This window comes from Rhinichthys klamathensis, unplaced genomic scaffold, assembly GCF_029890125.1.
Source record: "Rhinichthys klamathensis goyatoka isolate OS25496 unplaced genomic scaffold, OSU_Roscu_1.1 h1tg000011l_1, whole genome shotgun sequence".
In the NCBI taxonomy this organism is placed as follows: Eukaryota; Metazoa; Chordata; class Actinopteri; order Cypriniformes; family Leuciscidae; genus Rhinichthys; species Rhinichthys klamathensis.
In genome coordinates, this window is record NW_026606564.1 from 3,104,896 (window position 1) to 3,128,250 (window position 23,355).

The following is a 23,355-nucleotide window of genomic DNA, read 5'->3' on the forward strand; positions in this document are numbered from 1 at the left end:
TATTTCTTGTGAGCACCTTTATTTACGTAATGCAAAAATATCCAGCTATTTACAATCTGAGAGAATCAAGAGCCGATGAAGAAATAAAGCATTCACAATTATTAAGAAAATAACATTCTCTTTGAATAATCTTGCATCTTAGCTAGAAATGAAATGATTAGTGACGTATTTCGGTGCAATTAACAGGAGGTGAATTCATGAGGAACTATTCATAAAAAAATAACAATCGCATTAAAGTGTTGGTGCGTAAGGCAGGGGGAAAACAAGTGCAATGTATGGGTTGTGCTTTCTGACAAGGTCAGCCATCGACTTTCTTCAAGCCCCTTCCCATGAGGCATGCAAACACCGTCATCACCATCTTGGGTTTGACCTCCACAAGGTCATCGGGCAGGGCGTACACCTTGACTCCGATTTTTCGCGCCACTGAGATTGCGTATCTGTGAGTGGGAAACAGAGATACAGAGACGGTTGTTGGTGGCGAGACAACAGGCAATTTGGCGTCAGATGCGTATCAGGGTAATTTATGAGGAGCCGCGGGGGGAACTTACTTTGCATTGTTCAGCTTGTCCTCTGGCGTCATTTCCCCGCTCTTCACCATCTCGTATTTAATGACTTTGGGCACGATGGTGTCGATCAGATCAATCACTGGCAGGCTAGTGCTGATTGATTTGTCCTGAAACAATACATCATACACAATTCAATTTCATTTAAACGTAGACATGTTTGCTATTATTTAAATCCCAATATGAATTCATTCACTTTATGGTACTGTAGGAAAGCAGTACTGGCAAAACATTGTGTCGAATGGGATTCACCTTGAAGCTGTTGATATACGAGTCTTTATGGCCTTGTTTCAAAGTGTTGTTCACCCAGTTGATAATAATTTGGTCATTGACTATTTCCCCTTCACCGAGGTCAGACAGAACCTTCAAAGTGTATCTGCAAGAGTTATTTGTAAGATGATTCACACGTTTCACATGTTTAACAAAAATAGACGTCAAAGCCATAACCATCCTCATATGACAAGTTCTTTTTTTTAAATATACAAAAGTTTGAGGTCATTTTTTAAAAGAAAATCCTAATTGTATTCAGTAAAAAGGCATTCATTTTGTTTTCCAAAAGTCACAGTAAAGACTATCAAGTAAATGCTGTTCTTTTGAACTTTCTATTCATCAAATAATCCCGAAAAGCAACATGTATCACTGTTTCCATGAAAATATTAAGCAGCACAGCTGTTTTCAACATTGATAATAATAAGAAATGTTTCTTGAGCAGCAAATCAGCATATTAGAATCATTTCTGAAGGATCATTGGCCAATTTTTTGCCATACGAGTCAAGTCAAACTATTTCAACCCAATCTCATGAGAACTATTTTACAAGTTTTCAATTTTCATATGAATACATACGATTTGATTTGTATGAAAAAAAAAAACTCTAGCATGAAGGTTCACCTCTAAACGTGTAAGCAGATGTGCATACGAAGACATGTGCATTCGATTTTCCACAAAATCGCCAACATGTAAAATAGTTAGAATTGCCATGACAGCATGTTGAAACTTTTATTGTATAGATAAAGTACCTTGTCATCAGTTGCCAGACCAGTGCCAGGGTGTGCATGGGGCTTCCCTCATTGATATTCTCACCACCGATTCCTACTAAGGAAAACTTTGCTTCCTTTTTGCCCAGTGCGACTGCATAATTACAATTCTCAAGCTACAAAACAAACATATGTCAGCCAAGTTAAAATGACATGTATAATTTAACCCCGACGACAGCAGTACGCATACATAAATGGAGTTTTTGATGAATAAAGTGCATTTTGAATTCTAAACTGAGCTCGCCAGTACCCTGAGGCAGCTGTGGAAATCATTCAGCAGGGACAGAAATCCAACATGTAGCAGTACAGACATATTTAATTTGCTCTCAGAAACAAACGCACTAATGTGATGTGACTCAAAGCTGATCCAGTTCTTTTATTTCAGTTATTAGCTGCTTGTACTCTTAACCTATTGCAACTCAAAGCTGAACTTCTGAAAGCACAAACCTTCTTCATGTTGGAGCCCAGTATTGGATAGGGAGGTTTATTGACTTTAGTCCAGTCAACAGGGACCTGGATTCTCTCGTATAACTGAAGAATGACTTGACCATCATGCAGATCACTGGAGAAGAGGATGTTCATGGTTAACTTCAGTCTTTTGGTTATAATGTTTTATGTAGTACAGTGAATCAATGTAAATTGTGTTTAAATGTACAGACCACCTCTGATTTGTCAGCAAATTTCTCCAAAGCACAACAAAAAGCAAAAAGCAACATGTCAGAGCTGTGGCCTTGTGGTTGGACATGTGCTATCCATCCGTCCGTCCGTCCATCCATCCATCTATCTATCTCTATAATAATCTATAATAATAACTCCTATTTTATCTATTACTACTAAATAACACCTATTTTTAAGCTGGTGTACTAATTTTGTTTATGGTTTTATCTAATTGCTTTATGTTTTAGTTATATTTCCATTTTTAAAAGTTCTACATTTTAAAAATAATGGTGTAATACATTCAAAAGTAAACATGCATACATTTTGTTTGTTTGTTTAATTTATTTAGCTATTTCTCCATCTCACAACCTCCTTGTAGTACAGTGGTTCCACCATGAACCCATAGATTCATAGCTTTTGATTTCAGAACCAACATTAGTCCTGATATTTCAACTGTCACCGTAGAAAACTACGGCATTACTGTAAGCTAAATAAATGGCTGTGTTACCTGTACAAGTGATTGACATGTGGAGAAACCCCCAGAGAATTCATCCAGTTTCTGAATGTCCTGTCCTCTCGTGTTTCTCCTGTCGAAAGAGAGAGCGATCATTTATTAGTCAGTCACACCATGTCTTATGCCTTATTTTGAGGATCATTATGTACTTTAGATGCAGTTAATTTTTGAAAACAAATTTTAAAACTGTTTTAATTGGATGTTACTGTTTATATTGACCTCACATTATAAGCCCACCAAAGAACTGCCCCCCCCTCTGAGAATTAAACTGCCTATTTTTGCTGCTGTCCATTTAGGACTTCTAAATATACACTATATGTAGGCTATTGTCTGTTTACCCATGTAATTTACACTGTTGTTTATCAGGATGGATCAATTTGCTGTGGTCACAACTACGTTCTGTTAGTTTCACTTTCATGGACTTAGTTTGTTTATCGACAGTTTCCTTTGTTCTAGTTTCCCGCCACCCGTTAGTTTCCATGGACACTCATTCAGTCATCACAGCTGTTCAATATTTTGTCTTATTACACGGCTCTCAAACAGGTGTGATTTTAAAACAGTTTCATCTCAAATCAATATCTCTTATCCCCATAATTATTTATGTGGTGAAATGCTGTGTAATAAGTGGTATGACTGTACCGTATCTTTATATGTCTGTAGTTTGAACTTGCCGCGCTAGCAACTGCTCTCTCCGCGGAAGCTTTGCGTTTGAAGACCTAATAAAATATTTAGACTCAGATCAATATTTTGTGTCTAATTATTTACTTATGTGGCAAGTAGCCATGTAATACATCATCACTGTGTATTTAAGTTCCTCCTTGTGCACTCTTCATTTGTATGGTATTGTTTGTGTCTTTACACTCTGTACGTTGCCTACCTCTCGCTATTGGATTACTCTTGTTTTTTTAATAAATACTTTGTTTTGTAACCTTTTTGAATCATCTTCATCTGGACTAAAACATGACAGAATACAGGACCCCAAAATGAGAAGAAGCTTGGAAATAGCTTCCATCAATGTTGCCTCTTTGAGTGGCAGATGCCTGGAGGAATATGTGGAGGAAATCGTCGGCATCAGAAGACATCCCGCACATGAAGGGGTTTTGGATCATACTCGACGACAAGATCCGGCTGTGGTGCCACGAGGAAACTCCTGCTAGACGCTGGCCAAGTACTACAACGTCACCCTACGGGTCAACAGATCTTCTTTCATTGTGGGCGATATGGAAGAGGATCCTGCTGCCAGCATCCAGCCCCACTCACCATCAGTCACCACCCCCAAGGCCCGACCCAGCGCCCATGTCCACTGCGGATAAGGAGCCAGAGCCCACCACAGACCAAGAGACCCAGCTGATTCTTGCCACGGATAACAAGCCTGAGCCAATGCCCGCCAAGGAGCCAGAGCCAGCAGCCACATCCGTCCCACAAGAGAAGCCAGAGGTCCCAGCTGACCAGGTGTGTGAGCCAGCTATTACATCTGTGTCAGTGGGGGTGTTAGCGGAACTGGAAACAGAAGGATGGCTGATAGACTGGGAAACGGATGCAGTGCTTCCCACCCTGCCCACCCACGAACCTTCTCTATCACTGGTCGTCTCCTGTAATAATCAGTGTTTATCATCGCCGCTGGTCCTACCCAGCCATGAGTCTACTGTGTCATCATTGACACTGGTTGTGTCCAGCCCTAGTTTGTCATCACCACCAGTCCATCACAGTATGATCTTCGTCGCTACCAGCCCTGTCCATCACTGAGTCTGCTTCCTCACCCAGTCTACCTCTTCTGCACGCTCCACTGAAGCCAGCCATTCCCTCGGCTCTGGCTCCGCCGGCTCCCTTTAGCCCCTCACCATCAGCCCTGATCTGCCTTGGGGCTTCCGGTCCCCATCTCTGCCCTGGCATGAGGTGTCCCGTAGGGGTGCGCCAAAATATCGATATGGCGATATATCACGATATTTACTCCCGCGATCGATTCTCGATGCACTCTTGCCAAGTATCGATCTTAAAAGCCGTTATAAAACGCTCTATTCATTATCCGAGTTGACTGGATTTGACTAGCTTTCATGAGGCACACACGCAAAGTCTCTCGCTCTCTCCCCTGCTATGTATGTTATGCGTGCAGGCTGTTCTGTCTCGCATGCGCGCTCTAGATTCCGGGAGATTTGAACTAATTTGCGGGCATCAGGGAGACGCTATCATTATGCGGGAGACTCCCTGAACTTCCGTGAGACTTGGGATGTCTGGCTTTGCAAAAGTCCGCAAAACGGGAAACACGACCACATGTACAGACACCTCACGCGGCATCACCCGGAGCTCTGTGAGAAAGCCGTGGTTGGTGCTGGCTCGAAGCCGACACACCCCGGCGTAAACATTTTTATTACTACTGATTGCAGCAATGTTACACTAAAATAGTGTCTGTGACTGTTTTGTTGCAACTGATAAGACACAAGTTGTTTTTGTTATTGTGTTTCATCCCAAAAAATAAATGGAGATTAATTTTCCTAATTTAAAAGAAAATTGTATTTCTTAAAACATGATATAGCTATTGTGAGTTATTACTGATAATATCGATTATCGCAGTATCGCCATATCGTGATATTATCGGTATCGTGAACAATGTATCGCATATCGTATCGTATCGTGAAGTACCCAGCGATTCCCAGCCCTAGTGTCCCGGGCACCGCCTCGTCCCTCAGAGCCCTCAGTTCCACCTCAGTCCGTTGACCAATCGGCTCCGTCATGGCTCCTTGCCCCCTCAGCTCCACCTGGGACCATTGTCCTTTCGGCTCCATCAGGCTACCTCGTCCCACCAGCTCCGCCCTGGTCAGTTGTCGCCCCACCATCTCCACGGACTTCCGGGCTGTCCGCTGCGCTCCACCCCTACGGCTATGTCAGGCTCCTCCACCCCTCAGGCTCCACCGGGGTCACCTCCACCCCTCACTCACACCAGCATCACCTTGGTCCTTTGGCCCCTTGGTTCCAACATGGCCATTTGTCGCCAGGACTCCGCCTTGGTCTCCCTGCCTGTCCTTCAGTGTCACCTGGTCTCTCGGTGCCACAGACTCCACCTGGGCCTCTTCATCTCCAGGCATCAGTGCTGTTGGTCAGGCTCAAAGAACCCCCTGGGCTCCTCCCTCCATCATTGCCGCCATGGCTCACCTCCAAAATGGTCTTCTCCTGGGTCGCTCTGGGATCTCGTCGGCCGTCCGGTCCTCCCTGGATCCTACCACCATCCACCTCTCCTTGGGCCCTTCCACCATCATGTCCTCCATGGCTACTACCTCCATCGCCACCCTTGTCTCTCCTGCCAGCATGTCTGCCTTCATCCAGCCCTTCACCCACTTCTCGTCTGCCTCCTAACCCCCCCGCTTCATATATTACGGTGCGAGGTTGCGCCTTCCCACAGGGGGTGTTATGTCACAATTATGTTCTGTTAGTTTCACTTTCATGGACTTTTAGTTTGTTTATTGTCAGTTTCCTGTTTCCTTTGTTCTAGGTTCCTGCCACTCGTTAGTTTCCATTGACATTCATTCAAACATCACAGCTGTTTGTTATTTTGTCATAATCACTGTGTATTTAAGTTCCTCCCTGAATAGATATTCAGCTGAACTATACTAGTGTTCAGAAGTTTGGGGTCGGTGAGATTGTTTTTTTTTATATATTTCAAAGAAGACTCTTATTTTAAATTCATTTGTCCGGTATTGTTTGTGTCTTTACACACTGTACGTTGCCTAGCTCTCACTACTGGATTAATTGTGTTAGTTTTATTAATAAATACTTTTTTACTTTTGAATCATCTTCATCTGGACGAAAACGTGACAGCTGTATAGTGAATAGTTTGATAGATTGACATTGATGTATAAATGTGGGTGGTCATGTTAATTATTGTGGTGTCATAGCCATTACAATTTCCTTAGCAGTTTTCCTTAAGTTTTCATAAATTACCTAAGTGGACTAAGGAGGAATCTTTGTGTTGTGAATGTTACTGTATGCCTATTTGTACAGCGGAAATCCTGTCTTCCACTATATGCTCCTGTTAAATGTGTTTTTAATAAAGTCCTTTAAATACGAATTACTAAAGTGCGCAAGAATGATTACATGATGATAGTCTGTTTCACAATCCTGAGCTAGATATTCTCTTAGTTTGCTCAATAGACCTTTATCCTTATTAACAATAAAATCAGGCTGCAAACTAAATTAATAGTGTTGTGAATGCAGAAAAGAGCATGATGGTAAAATAACCATCTATCTCCCTCTGCAACGTAAATGGGAAAAAGGCAGTTAAGAGGGTTCTGGCAAATGTACGTATCTATTTGGCTGATGACATGCTGTATTTAAGGAGACAGAATGGAGAAGAGAATAGAACAATCAGATGAAGAGGACAAAAGACAGATAAACAGACAGTGAGATAAAACCTAATCACCCCCAATTACTGTCACATGTTGATCCTCTAACACACACACACACACACACATGCATTATGTGTGAAGTAAGCCACAGAGCGCCACCTGGTGCTCGCTGAAAACACTGCAGATGCATGAACTGACACACAAAAGCACTAATTTGTCAGAGGTGTTGGTAAGAAGAACAGTACTGTATGTCTTTCATGTATATTTCCTGCAACCTATAACAGTGACTTGAAACTTTATCTATTACCTAAAGTGACTTCTTTACATAGATGCTGTTTCCTATTTGATATCAGGCTCTTTATTATTTTTATAATAAGTGTTATTATTATTATTAGCCTCTATATTATTAGCATTATTATTATCATCAGCAGCAGCATTTTCTTACACACTCAGAAATATCCTAAGAAACAACCCACTACTAAATAAACATATATAATACATTCATACATACATACATATTAATCTTTATTTATGTTAGTTAATAAAAATAGAATTGTTCATTGTTAGTTCATGTTAGCTCAGGTCCATTAAATCATTTAAAATATTAGCAAATGTTCAAATTAAAGGGATAGTTCACCCCAAAATTTAAATTGTCTCATAATTTACTCTCCCTCAAGTCATCCTAGGTGTATATGACTTTCTTCTTTCAGCCAAACACAATCGGAGTTATATTAAAACATGTCCTTGCTCTTCCAAGCTTTATAATGGGAGTGAATGGTACCTTAGATTTTGAAGCCCCCCAAAAAAGTTCATCCATCACAAACATAATCCATACAGGGTGTTAAAGGTGCAATGTGTAAAATTTTTGAGTATCTATTAACAGAAATGCAATATGACATCCATAACTATGTTTTCAGTGGTGTATAAAGAACTTACTTAATAAACCGTAATGTTTTTATTACCTTAGAATGAGACATTTATATCTACATAACCGCGGGCACCCCCTTCTATGAAGGTCGACATATTGTGACGTCATGTTTCTACCGTAGCCGAACGCAAACACACAGCGCTACAGAGCGCGTTTCGTCACTACCTTAAAAGAGAAGCCGCAGGAAGCTAGAAGAAGCTAGTCATAAACACCGTGAGTAGTGACTTTTCCCTTGTCAGTGGTGTAAATATGTAGTTGGATTGTTTCATGTCACTTAGTTCTTCTCCCTCGCTGTGTTATGGCTTTGCTATGTGGGGATAAATGTGCTGGTTACGTTCGTGAGACAGCTGATTAGTACTCTTGTCATTGACCGTAAAACAGTATGTTACAGGAATCACCAACCCGTCGATCGCGGTCGACAAGTCGATCTTGGAAGCATTTTAAGTCGATCGCGAAGAGTTTTCAAAATCAGAGAAAAAAAAGCCTATTGTGTGTAGTAAATGGTGTCTAGGGGATGCGGAGGCGCGCGCGCTGTTACAATCATGTCATTTTTGCCACGCGCACCTTTGGGCTCATGCGGACGCGTCGAGTATAAACAAGGCTTAACGCTTTAACCAGCTCAGCCACAGTAACAGCTCATATTACAGCTAAACTTTTACTACCCTGTTAGAAAACATATATAGTTGCATAGTTTCATGTGGTTCTTCTCCCTCGCTGTATTATGGGTTTGCTATGTGGGGAGAAATGTGCTGGTTACGTTTGTGAGACAGTCAGCTGATTACTATTATTATATTATATATTAAAACCCTTGATCCTCACCTGACTATGGCTTTGTAAACGTTATCCATGATGTGGTTTAATCATGGACTGTGGTACAGAAACAGTGACAATGTCACACACTCTTGGCTTACTCTGGCTATTCTCTGCTGTCTCAGACGACGATGTTTGTCCCGTTTTAGCCACCGTAGCTTCTTCGGAAGGGAGGGGTGTGCAGTGGGCTGAGCCCTTAGTGCAACTCGCAACCGAACCGCTAGATGTCGCTAAAAGTCACACACTGCACCTTTAATGAAGGCCTTCTGAAGCAAAGTGATGCGGTTATGTCAAGAAAAATATGTATAACTTTATAAACTATAATCACTGGCTTCTGGTAACGGCCTTATGCGAGTCTAGTTCAGGCGGAACAAAATAATACAAAATATAATAATTTAAAAATACGATCGTCTTCTATCAAACAATCATAGGTTGTGTGTAAGTCATTAAGAATGTATTGTGAATACTTTCATGGATCTTGCTTTTTGAGTATGTTTCTTGTTTTAATGATGGGAAATGTCTGGTTGGCTAAACAGTATGTGAGCTCAGATGTGAAGCAAAGATAATGCAGCATAATTTATCACAGGCAGTCAAAAACCTCTCAGGTTCTCTAAAGGGTCCCAGACTGCATAAATAACACCTTTTCAGCACACGTTTGGCACATTCACATAAAATAATGCAACTCACCCTCAATTTCATAATCAATGCCATTAGTGGTGGGTCTGTTCAAGGCCGGGTACATGTTGAAAAGATTGGCCACAAAGGCCATGTTGAGCTTATGGTTTGCTGCCACCACATCCCGTGGAGTGACAAACTGTCTGCAATCCAGGCGATCCGCCTGCTTCAGCATCAGCTCCGCTCGCACTTCATCATCGCGCTCCTTAAAGACAGAGTTATTGAGTCTGAGTAACTATGCTTAAATCTGAAAGCAGATGATTATCTGCCGCAACAAGATTAATGGCTGTTCTGTACAGTGCCACAATAATAGGACAATATGTGGACGTAACTGTACAAACGCTACATTTTACACCCCAGGTTAGAATAAGTTATTTTATTTGGCTTGAAAAATAGACTGCGTTTATTTTATTGTACTGGCTTTCTATACAGTATCAAAGGTTGGCACTTCCATTCAGTGTTCTTTTAGTATCATTGAAATATTTTATTATTTATCTGTTTTTATAAAAAAAAAACATTCAAACACATAGCGCTAATGTGGTTAATTGTCATGAAAATAATTCCATAATGCAAAAAATAGCATTCATACATTTATTTATTTAAGTGAAATGTGACCTTGTTGAAAGTTGTGTAAGTTCTTTGTTGTATTTTGGGGTTTCGTGTCTGTGGCACAAATGATTCATGATGAGTTGCATCAAAGTTTAATTACATAGGCTTAGGGTTTTGAAAAATAGTATTAATGCTCAAGTAATAGTGAATTTTGCAACACAAATAGTTAAAACCTAAAGACAAACGAACCTCCCCAATCCCAATCTACAAAACCAAACTTGCCAAACACTCGTATCCAACCTCCCTTCCTCAGGACTTTGTCTTGTTGTCTTTTGTTCTCATATTTCCCTTCACTTTGTTTAAACTCAAAAAGTCGCCCTCTTTCTTATCTGCACTAAATTGTGTCATAAAGTGTGGAACACAGGAAACTGACCTGACGCCGGAAACAAATCAGCATGTTGACTTTCTCAGTAAAAAGGCAAAGGCTGTTGACTAAACATTCAGACCGACTTACCTTCAGGCCAGACATGTCAATGTCAATCCTCATCTCATCATCCCCGTCTCCTTTAGGCGAGATCTGATCAAGCAGGTGGAAGTAAGCCCTGGAGTCCTGAGAGCATTATATAAGTCAATATCAACTGACATGCAAATGACAGCTCAAAGGATTTGATGTGAAACCAGATCAAAGGCTTTTATAGGGTTTTATATAGTTCTTTCATTTCTAGGCCTGTGTTTGATTTACTCAGCATTTAACCAATGCGGTATTTCAAAATGGCCATATATATATAAATATATATATATACTCACAAAATGTTTTGCGTTCCACCAAGAAACTTTACATTTACGTTTACATTTTGCAAGTGAACATGGGCGTAGGTTTGGTCTCAGCTTTGGTGGGGACATCCACCCCCCCCACGCGAATTATTTTGTTGTAAGATTACAGTGCTTTAATGGCGATTTCCTTTGTCATTTCAGACTGCTGGCAATACAGTATATCACAATACAGCAGTGAATCTACTTCATCTCATTATATTGTATCCTGACCCCGATACACCATCCTGTATACTGTCAATAAAGAGCTAGTATAACTGTATAATCTCAAAAATGCACTCTCAAAAAATAAAAACCTTAGACTGTGTAATGCTGAACAACCAAACATTTTATTTAACATAAATTATTATGTACATTAGTTTCCGTGCTGCACACCCCTAATTAATGCTCCTAACCTTGAAAGATTGCAGAAGCAAGGTTTAACTGTAACAATATCCTGGGCAACCAGGATCACTAGTTAATACTATTTTCCACAGTAGAATCTGCATTTGAAAGCCTGGTCAGTCACTACTACTGCTAGTTATTTGTGTGGCTATAGTTATTTTGTACGGTGGCCGAGACAGCTCAACGCGCTGCAACTGAAGCAAACACATGCAAATAGAGAAAAACGCGTGCAAATAGAAAAAAACGCATGCAAATAGAAAAAAACACCTGCAAATTAAAAAAACATCTTCATCAGTTTCACAACACACGTGTGCTCCAAATAAGGAAATGCGCTGCAAAAGTTCACAACACAACCAAATACAGAAAACGCGCTGCAAATAACACAGACCACAACGGAAATGTTTCCAGGGGAACCAAATAAGTGACGAACCCGGCTGAGACGTGCTTATTGCTCGTGAGCTTCCCTATGCCATACTCCCTTCGAAAGGGCAGATATTAGAGCCCTTTTGGAGTGAGCAAGGCTCTAGTGGGCTGTTAGGCAGCCGTGTGGAGCGCACTTGATGAAGGGAGCAACTAAAGACATCGTGGGATGTTCCCATGACAACGCAGCACGGTGTCCATCAGCTGGTCTTACGACAGTAATATGATGCTGTTAACATAACGGATGCAAATACATTTTTATTTTTATTTTACAAAAAAAGCTTTTAAAATATGCGTTATATATCTGTGTCTCAACTTAAAAATTTTGGACCCTACATTACCTAACATTTCTTACGAAACTTTTCTTTATGAAAATGTAATAACATGAAACAATTTGTACAGTGTAACTGATCTATAGATAAATATCTTTCCTTAATGTTTTTCTTCTTTATCTTTTTTCTTTATTTATTTTAGTTTCCAGCTCATTGTTCTTTTCTCATTTGTATTCTGATGACATTGAACATATTGTTAATACATTTTGTACATTGTATACAAGTTGTATGTCATAAAAAATGTAATCTCTGTATGTTTTGCACAAACAAATAAATAAATAAACAAATAAATAAAGTATAATTTTAAGCTGTAAGCACCAGCACGCATAGATTTATGGATATCAATGGATATGGATATATGCCAGCACGTCCCAGCCGGGTTCGTCACTTATTTGGTTCCTCTGGAAACATTTCCGTTGTGCTCTGTGTTATTTGCAGCGCGTTTATGTATTTGGTGGTGTTGTGAGTATTTGGAGCACACGTGTGTTGTGAAACTGATGAAGATGTTTTCTTAATTTGCAGGTGTTTTTTTTTATTTGCACGCCTTTTTTTCTATTTGCATGCGTTTTATTTTATTTGCATGTGTTTTTTTTTCTATTTGCACGCGTTGTTTTCTATTTGCATGTGTTTTCTTCTATTTGCATGTGTTTTCTTCAGTTGCAGCGCGTTGAGCTCTCTCGGCCACCGTAATTTTGCCTACTTACACTCTGCTTTATGAAAAAGCTTCGTATGTCCCCTTTCTTCTTCTTGGGTGACATAGCTGATCTACAAAGTACAAAAAGGGGCAAAAAAAACGGAATATTAAAATGTTTTACTCTGGCATTTGTATATGGGAGGCAGAGAGACAGCCCTGGTAACTTGTCGGAGTCGTCACGCGCGCACACGCACACACCACCCGCTCGCTGCCAGTGAGTGCAAGCACAGAAAGTAGTCCCGGCCCGCACGTGTAGCCTGTCAGATACCCCGCCGCCAATCAAATTACGGCGTATCTTGTACCTACTGTCGTCGTCCTGGCCGTTGGAATCGATCCAAATAGCAGCGCAAGTATCAAAATAGCAGTTCAAAGGAGCTTGCTAAATATTGGTGGGGACAAATTTGTCATCTCAAAATATTGATTGGGACTAGTACCTAGCGTCCCCCCCTAAACCTACGCCCTTGCAAGTGAATGCAAAGTTTATCAGGGGAATGTGGAAGCTCATAATTTTTTAAAATAAAATAAATACATAAAATTAATTAATTAAAATCTTAATGACCCCAAACTTTTAAATGGTAGTGTATTTGAAATATATTTTGGCCAAAAGAAAAAAAAGAAAAGGGTAAACTTGGGTGAAATATGGTAAACTTCAGTTCAAAGCCCAGTTCTAATGGAGTGATGTGAATTATCAGTAATGACTGAATGACTGATGATGACTTATGTGATGAAGCATAAAATACCTTGATATCTTCACTGAAGTTTCTGATTTGTTGCCAGCCAGCAGCTTTCAGGTGATAGTTGACCCATCGCAGCAAAAGGTCCTCGGGGGACATTGACATCAGGTGGTCCAGCTCTTCTGACTCATCAAGCAATGCAATTAGAGCTACACACAGATAAATACACAGACACACGTTATTGAAACCTCCCAAGAGGCGTAAATCAGTCACTCATGTACATGCATGCTTGTATTCATTCATGGCGGCAATTAGTAACCCCATTGGATGGCACCATGTTACCAAAAATCAATTTAGGCAGAGTAATGACCTTCATTGCGTGAGATCTCAATGTCAGCGAAGAGGCCGATTTTTATGATTTGCCAGAGGAGGCCAAGCACGAGGTGAGGGGTCCCTGCTTTCATGTCCTGAGCATCGATGTTGACCACCGTGCAGCCAATAGCCGAAGCAGAGTTAAGTGCCAACATCAAATTCTCCTGTATTAGTAAAGAGGTAGATAGAACTTTATTTATTGTTAAAATATATGTCTCTAATCCACACATCTTTTATTTTAATAAATATTCTAAAGGCCTATCACACCAATGACGATAGCCATGACTATAAAAATTATTTTAATAATAATTCTAATTCTATCAGAATGGGGAAGTCCACACCACCACAACTATGACAATAACGGCACAAAGGGGCGATATCGTTGGAATCCCTAAACATTGATAGCAAATCATAATCCACCAAATTAAAGAAAATGATTTTTTTTAGTTGAAAACGATGTTGTTTAAATGGCTCCTAATTCTCATGATTAATTAGAATTAATAAGAATTAAAGTCACATTGTGGCATTAATTGTCAATGCAAAAAAAAAAATATATATATATATATATATATATATATATTGTCGATTTTCTTCTTGATTTTAGGGTCAAATGTAACCTGGACATTTTTTTTTTATTAGGACGGGGCTGAGAATCACCCATTATAGGAGAGGTTTTCAAAGATCTTTATTCTGATGTCACCTCTTTGTTGGATTTCAAAAGTGAGAGCACTTACAGTCATTGTAAACGGAGTGCTTTTCTTTGTGTTGATGACCCGCTCATCAATGGTGTCCGGTTGCGAGAGGTTGATCATTTTGCTGCAAAGAAACGGCCAAGAGGTTGTTAAACATGAACTCTTATTTCTATTGTATTTAAATGTGCTGAATAATTAAAGGCAATGTATTGACCAGCACAACAAACAAATAACATTACACAGTAAACCAGTTAATCTTATATTACCAAAGCAATATTCCATCTTTTACGGATTTGAATAAACTGTCAGTTTCCGGGTCCATTGGGATCAGATGTTTGCAGTCAGGATCCTTTGCCAAGGCCTTATTGACCCAGTTAACAAAGGCCACTTTTTCTTCATCTGAGAAACGTTTATAAAAACAAAACATTAGCAAAATTACATTTGGTCCACTTGCGTCAGGGATCATTTGACAAATCAATTGACAAATCTCATTTCAAACTGTTCAAATATGGTTTGACTCTTCTGAAGCAGTGCTCAAGCACAGCAGGGACTGCACAGAGGCTTTATGTGTTTCCAAGTGAAACAGGATATTCCATAAGAAAATATGAATAGAGTTAATTTATTCAACAGGAATTCACTGGATGGTGAAAAGGGTTAGGGACGCCATGGCATAATGGAGGTGGGCAGCTGAAGTCATTTTTACAAGTCAAAGAAAGTTATTAAATCTTGATAAATGAAGACAAACCCTTTTTTATTCTTTTGGAAAAAAAACTGAAATGTTCATTAACTGTTTCCCCGCCATTGACAAGATTTTTCATAATTTTAGAACCACGCTTCCCCACCACTGATGAGTTTTTTCCTGCAATCCCTGTTTTTACTGTTATAAGGTAGGGGGCACATCCTCTGAAATATCACAGCATCTCCAGATCCAAAAACAAGGGAAGAAGATCTGCATAAACCAGAAGGAGTTGATAGAAGCATTGCTTGTGCACAAGTAATCTAACGTGATCATCAAACATTTAACAGCATATAAATCAAAATGTCTAGGTTACTAATGTAACGCCCAGGAGGACGCAACACTCCAAGTGGAATGAGTCCTCACCCTAAGGGGGCACGACTGGTCTTGGGCCTGATATGCCAAGACTATGGTGTCCACTATCCAGTGGGCCAACCTCTGCTGGAGACAGCCTTTCCCTCTTGCTGGCCTCCATAACAGACAAAAGACCTGTTCTGAGGTCCTGAAGCTCTGCGTTCGGTCCATGTATAGGCGCAAAGCGCGAAAGGGACAGAGCAGAGCAAGGGCTGGGTCTGCCTCCTCCAGGGGCAGTGCTTGCAGGTTCACCACCTGATCCCTAAAAGAAGTGGTAGGAAGCTTGGTCAAGTATCCAGGCCGGGGTCTCAGGATTACGTGAGAGTTGGCTGGTCCAAATTCCAGGCATGATCCATCAGCCAAAAAAATGCCTGCAGGTCCTCCAGGGTGGATATCTTAACAGAAGCCAGTGCAGTCAGGAGCGCCGTCTTAAGAGACAGGATTTTAAGCCCTACTGACTGCAGTGTTTCAAGGGGTGCCCCCTTTAAGGCTGCAAAGACCCCAAGAGGGTAGAAAGTGAGGGCGGTGAGGATTTAATCTTCTTGCGCCCCTCAGGAACCTGATGATCAGGTCGTGCTTTCCTACGGACTTACCATCTACTGCATCATGATGTTCAGTGATAGCGGCAACATACTCTTTTAGGGTGGAGAGAGACAGCCCTCGCTCCAGCCCTTCTTGCAGGAAGGAAAGCACAGCTCTGATTGGGCATTTCCAGGGAGCTACTCATTGTAGAAGAGCACCAATCAACAAACAGGCTCCACTTCAGAGCGGAAGCGTGCCTTGTAGAGGGCGTACTCGCTGAAGTGAGCGGTTCTACCACAGCCGGGGGTAGACTACGTAAGTCCTCCAGAGGTCTGGACGCGGGTGCAATAGGGTGCCCCGTCTCTGAGAAAGCAAGTCCTTCCTAAGAGGGAGGGGCTGTCACAAGGAGCATTGGTTTTGTGAACCAGGACCGGTTGGGCCAGTACGGCACAACTAGCAAGACCTGCTCCTCTTCCTCCCTGACTTTGCACAGTGTCTGTGCGAGAAGGCTCACTGTGGGAAACGCATACTTGCGTAGTCCCCTCGGTCAGGGACTTAAACAACTGGCAGTTGGACCGTCTGGGTGTGGATTCGCCATTCTCCTGGGAGCGTGGGCTATTCGTGAGAGCTCGTCAGCCGCACGATTGAGCTCACCCTGAATGTGAACGCAGCGAAGCTACCTCAGATGCTTCTGACTCCAGAGGAGGAGATGGCAGGTGCGTTGCAACATGAGATGGGAGCATAGACCACCCTGATGGTTGATGTACGCAAAGGCCGTCTGGACCAGCACATGCTTGCCCTGTAGCAGCAATTTGAAGTGGCGCAGAGCAAACCATACTGCTAGCATTAGAGGCAGTTGATGTGCCAGTGCAGTAGAGGTCCTGTCCAGGAGCCGGTGGTGGAGGCATCTGTTGAGACAACAACATGCCTGGACACGGCGTGAATATGATCAAAAATGTGATGGCTGGCAACATAGTTAGCATGAAAGAGTTAAGAATGAAACTAAGGTACATTTCAATTTCATTTTGACTGTCTATACCAGGGGTAGGCAAGTTCGGTCCTAGAGAGCCGCTGTCCTGCAGAATTTAGTTCCAACCCTAATCAAACACACCTGAACAAGCTAATCAATGTCTTCAGGATTACTAAGGCTATAGGCAGGAGAGGTTTTTTTCAGTGTTGGAGCCAAACTCTGCAGGACAGCGGCTCTCTAGGACTGAACTTGCCTACCCCTGGTCTATACTCTTAAAAATAAATGTTTTTTTTATTGTCATTGATGGTTCCATTAAGAGCCTTTAACGTCCACGGAACCTTTCTTGTGCACAAAAGGTTTTATAACGGTTCTTTCAGGAACTCAAACTGGTTCTATTATGGCATCACTGCATAAACAATTTTGAAATATGTCACCACCTGAGTAAGAATGTTGCGTTCCTTCACTTGAGATCTTTGATGTTCCTCCAAATGACCGAATCCCATCCCGCCTGGAGATGGACTTGCGGAAAGTTTCTCTCACTTCTTTACTTCTTAGCTCTTGGAATATCTGAAGAATTTAGTGAGATCTAAGCTTTCAAAGTGCACCAGTGACACGAGCAGCTGAGGTATACTTTGACCAATAAAAACTCATCAACACTTCAAGATAAGATGAAAACTCATAATCAGGCTTACCACAACAAACTCTTCAAAACTGATCTTCTCGTCTTTGTTGGTATCACCGGCAATGAACTTCTCCACAATCTCCCGTACCTTGTATCCGGGAAGGTGAAAGCTGGCCTCTCGAAATAGCTCTTGAAGTTCAAAATCACTTACATAGCCACTGTTATCAATATCTAGAATGAAAGACAGTTTTAATATTACATTTTATAGTAGTTGAATTCCTCACTGCAGAAAATCTTTGACACCTTATTTCGGTATTCCATTAAAAACCTATAAATTATGTGTGTAGAACCACGTGATACGATGATCAGCCATCAAAACACATGTACTTTTTGACAACTCACAAGCACAAAGTAGATGATTTAAGCTCATTTCACATGTTCCAATGGACAATTCACTAAAATACAGTGAGATTCAGACAGAGTTTTACTGACCGATTTTGTTGAAAGCCTCTCTCAGCTCCTCCAGATCTTCTCTGGAGATCTGTGTGACGTTGTTCTCCATGCTGGTCTCCACGCAGCAGTGCTCACCATGCAAAAGACCTGCCAAAAAGGTCCACACAGAGAGTTTGTGCGCTATACTCTGTTTGCCCATTGCTGTATCTCTATGATAAGCAAATCCATGATGGACACGACTGGTAGAAATACTTAACGAAATGCAGTTATAGATGGGTCGGCATACACTACCGTTCAAAAGGCTGAGGTTTTTTTTTGTTTTTTTTTTAATAAAATTCAATATGCTCGCTGCATTTACTTGAACAAGAACACACTGCAAAAATGATTGTAATTTTAACTGTAAAAAGACCGTAAAAACACTACAGTTGAAAAAAGTAGGTCACACTTTAGATTAGGGTCTAATTCTCATTATTAACTACGACTTTTGCCTCAATAAACTCCTAATTACTGCTTATTAATAGTTTGTTTATTGTTAAGTTTAGGTACTGGGTAACATTAAGGGATGTAGAATATGGTTCTGCAGAATAAGGAATTAATATGTGCTTTATAAGTACTGATAAGCAGCCAATATCCTAGTAATATGCATGCTAATAAGCAACTAGTTAATAGGGAGAACTGGACAAACTGACGAACTGAAGCCAAAGTGCGACCAAAACCTATTAATAGGTAAACAGTAAGTTCCCTTACTATGTATACAGGAAAAAAATATAATAGATCTAACCTTATATTAATATAATTTTGGAGTAAAATACAGTAAAACACCTTCAATGCATTTTTATTTATCTCAGCTTGTAAAGCTACTTGTAATGAACTTTGATTCATCATGTGTTCATCATTTTCTTTACCACCAGTTTAATTATGGTGGTTGTCAGTATGTTATAGGTTAAAAACAATCTTATAACTTACAATTTGTTAAAAATTGTGACATTTAGGCCTACAGGTTATTCTGTAAATATGTTTACAATTGAACTGTATTTTTACATAATTATTTTTTTACAGTGTACAGTAAGAAATTATTCAAATGTTATTACAATGTTATACAGTTTAAAATTACTGTTTGCTATTTTGATACATCTTAAAATATAATCTAGTCCTATGATGTTAAAGCTGAATTTTCAGTATCAAATGATCCTTCAGAAATTATTCAAATATTTGCTGCTCAAGAAACATCTCTTATTATCAATGTTGAAAACAACTGTGCTGCTTAATATGTTTATATGAATCTGAAAACATTATAAATATCTGTACTGTACTGATATTGATGCATCCTTGCTTAATAATAGTAGTAAGTTCATCAGCATCAAGATTTTAGCTTTCACCATTTGTCTTCACTGGTTCATTTTAAATGGCACCGAGGTGTGATAAATACATTTTTAAAAGTACAAATGTTCCATGTAGCCCTTTTAAATAATATGAGTCCATAAAAGCTGCAGGAAAAACAACTAAAAGAATTAGCAAAATGCTAGTTTAGCATCTCACACCGCAGGACATGTCAACATCCCAGCAGGATTTCATGACATACGAGTTACAAGAACAAACTCACTGAGTCATCAGTTTTCTATTATCAATCACAGAAATATCACTGAATAATTAGAAAACAAAAGCCACGGGACACATACAAACAAAATCAGCATGTTTTGATGAGATAAGACAGTAAAATCAAAGCTTGAATGCTGCCATTGAGAAAACGATACCTTTCTCCTAAAAAGTCCCACGACTCAGCGTGAGATTACCCTAGAAAAGATGCAGATATTCCAATCGGATCCACTGCGGTGACTTCTGTCCTCTCCCACTGCGTATGTGGAGCTCATGCAGATAATGGTGAGGTAAGAGACCTTTGGCCTGTAATGTCTATTACTTCGTAGCTGGAGTTAACGTTTAACGCCCAACTTAATGCTGTGTCAGCTGAGGCTGTCATTCGTTTATTGTACTATGTAACATGTGAGCATACTTTATACCCACATAACTTTGTGACCTAAAAAAACGGCTCCACATTTCACTGGTTTTATTATCAAAGCTTATAAAACAAGCTTGATTTTCTCACACAAACACAACCATAAACACACAATCTGGAAGGCCTCTTTGATAAAAGATATACATTATAAAATGAGCCATTTAATTGGTCTCATAACCAGAGCGACCAGATACAAGAGCAGAACGAAAGTACAGCGATGATACAGGAGACGCGCTCTACCAGAGTAATAAGACCTTATCGGCTGACCTAATGATGGGAAAGAGGGAATCTCCAGCCATAAAACAGAGGAATGTGCTGAAAAATAATATTACTCTTCTGTGCTGTTGAACTCACTGGAGGCGGAACAAGAAACCTCAGCTGACAGATGTTTGACAGCAGACCTTCATGTTTTAAGCATGACTCTAGAGCAGTAACTTCATTTCATGATAGAACCACTACAAATAATTAAAGGGTAGATGGAAAAAAATAAGAATAAAAAGTTTTTTTAGTGTGTGTGTGTGTGTTAAGGGTCATTAAGTGCTTGGAGAGGTGCATCTTAATTGCTGCTTAATTGCTTTAAGTTTATTTGCTGTTATAAATGTAAGTGAACTCAAAGTGATGCCAAATGTTATAGCCTAATCTGCAATCATAAATTCACTGGACTTTCAGACCACTTGAAAGCTAAAGAATTAAATTGGAAATGTGGGGTTCTGATTTATAATAAGTGTCTTTAACTATTGTGCACTAACATTTAAATGAATCATTGGTAACAGTTTGTTTATGGTCCTTGTTACATATAATACATAAAGTTACTATAACAATCACTATGAATTATGGACGATTACACGCAACTAACTCTAAACCAAACCATAATCCTAACCCTATAGTAAGTGCATGTTTATTACTTAAATGTATAATTACTCTGTTACATGGACACATTAAAATAAAGTGGGTTGCACTTTATTTTACAGTACATGTACTTACAGTCTTGCGTAAGAAAATACCAGGTAACATAAGGTAACTACAAGGGTTAAGGTTAGGTTCAGGTGTAGGTTAAGGGTATAAGTACAGTTATTACCCATTGTAATTACTCTAATAAGTATGTACATGGGGAACAGGACAGTAAAATAAAGTGCTACCATAAAGTGTAACCTAATCATTTGATGCAATGGACTTAGATACATGTTTTTATAGTTTACTTATATTAAAAAAAATACCTGTATGTAATTTAAGCTGCAATTACATCTATAAATACACTGTTCACTTTCTCTTGACCCCTAAACCTAACCAAACCACTTCTTACCCGTATCTTACCCATATTGTACCTCAACAGCAGCAAAAGTGTTTCGCAATACAACATGAAGACCTTAAGTACACTGTAAATACAATATTTTTTTTATGTAAGTACATAGTAGTTAAAGACACCTGATATAAAAGTGACCAAATGTTGTTATATCGTTAGAATGAAAACACTCTTTACAGTGTAATGTAACTGATTTTGAATGCAAACGAAGATGATGTAACAGAATGATGGATCATACGCATTAGCATTGAAAAAAAACGAATGCAAATTTAGAAAAAAACAACCACAAGAATCATTTCAGGAAATACAACTCTTAAAGGATTATCAATTTACCCCTTACAAAGATACTCACTTCCTGTTTTCAAGGGATCCAGGTAACATCTGCCATGCACTAAAAGATCTCTGAGCGGTCCATAATAAAGAAGGATGCTTTCCTTGGTTAAATATGGTCTTTAAAAAAGTACTTTAGATGAACAAACGGGTGGAAGAGCAGCCGTTTCGAGGCCCAAGAATGTTTCACTGACACCTAATACTGAGCTCACTCCTTTAAGAGACTCATCGGCCTCTGTTGCCACCTGCATTATTGATGGCTCTGAAAAGAGGATCAGTTACCACATCTCCAAGGCCCTTGCAGCGGGACATAGGTTAAGTATGCCACTCGAAATTCATTTTTATTTTTTATTTTTTTTAAACATTGAGTGTTCATCAGAGGGGTCAAAGACCCTAGGACTTTTTTTTTTGTCGCACTTGAACCGCGAATACACAAAACAAAAATTTAATGGATTCGAGGAGTTTTGTGTTTGAAATAAAAAAAAAACGTAACAAATTCTTGAATGCATACTGACGAAAAACTGACGTTAGGACCCAGCGGAACAGCTCATTTGCTCCAAATAGAGCTATAAGGCCATCTAGTGGTTAGAGTCATGCCATATGTTATATTATTTTTCCACAAGAGGTTGGAAAGACACCCAATGCAAAGACACCCAATGTAAGATATTTTGAGTCGAATTAAAAGGGTTATGCATGAAATTGTGAGTTATTTTGAATTTAAGCTGAAAGAATGTAAGGAATGTGCTTAAATGACTATATATTTATTATTTATTGATCAAATCTAGTAATTTAAAGGTAAAAAATAAATAAATAAATAAATAACAAATCTCCAAAAAAAAAAAAAAAAAAAAAACATGCACAAAAAATATTATCAAAATGAAATAAAATAAGGTTAATTTTAGGGCTTCGGGTCATTTTGACCCGCAAGGGAAAATATGTGTAACAAAATGCAAGGGAAGGATGAGGGTTAGTTAAGTTTCCCTAACACTTTATTTTACAGTGACCCTGTTAATGTTATAACAGTATATTATGCATAATTACATGCAACTGTTACGTTTTGAAGAGACAAGGCAGTGAGAGAATCCAAATGCACACATAGTTTTAATAACAAAATGGCAAAAAAAATAAAAAAATACAGACACTCCAAACCTGGAAACCTGGCAAATTAGTCCACACAAAGAAACAGGAACATAATCCAAAGACGAAAGGAACAAGACATCCAGGTACCCCGATTGAGACATAAATACAAACAACGACTCATACCCCACGAGTAAAAAACTAGACTAGAGCTTAAATAGGCAAACTAAAATCAGTAAACGACAAGGCCTGGTTGGATTGGTTTGGTTTAGTCAACACGAAACTGATCCTGTAACCTTGAGTTTGTTCAACTACCATCACGGTACGGGCCCCAGGTGATCGTGACAGCAACAAACCCCAAACCAAACCCTAACCCTATAGTAAGTAGCCTACATGCACAAAATTACACTGTAACAAGGACACCTTCAAATAAAATGCGACCCCATAGTTTAATTTCCCCATTTTATATTTGTGTTCAACAGAGTTATTAAGATGGGACAAACT

The 23,355-nt window shown here is 39.6% G+C and overlaps 1 protein-coding gene across 1 annotated transcript; it reads right to left on the reverse strand.

The window, feature by feature from the left end:
• Nucleotides 1-20,057, reverse strand: pls1 (plastin 1 (I isoform)). Its single transcript, XM_056264129.1, has 16 exons — nucleotides 19,882-20,057; nucleotides 18,167-18,274; nucleotides 17,745-17,905; nucleotides 17,490-17,619; nucleotides 14,737-14,869; nucleotides 14,513-14,594; nucleotides 13,777-13,942; nucleotides 13,473-13,615; nucleotides 10,586-10,681; nucleotides 9,535-9,727; nucleotides 2,764-2,842; nucleotides 2,046-2,160; nucleotides 1,581-1,714; nucleotides 816-939; nucleotides 549-673; nucleotides 1-437 (listed from the first exon to the last, which is right to left on the reverse strand). Exons 2-16 carry the CDS (start codon nucleotides 18,234-18,236, stop codon nucleotides 299-301), a joined length of 1,890 nt encoding a protein of 629 aa, XP_056120104.1. The 5' UTR covers nucleotides 18,237-18,274; nucleotides 19,882-20,057; the 3' UTR covers nucleotides 1-298.
• Between the last annotated feature and the right edge of the window lie 3,298 nt (nucleotides 20,058-23,355).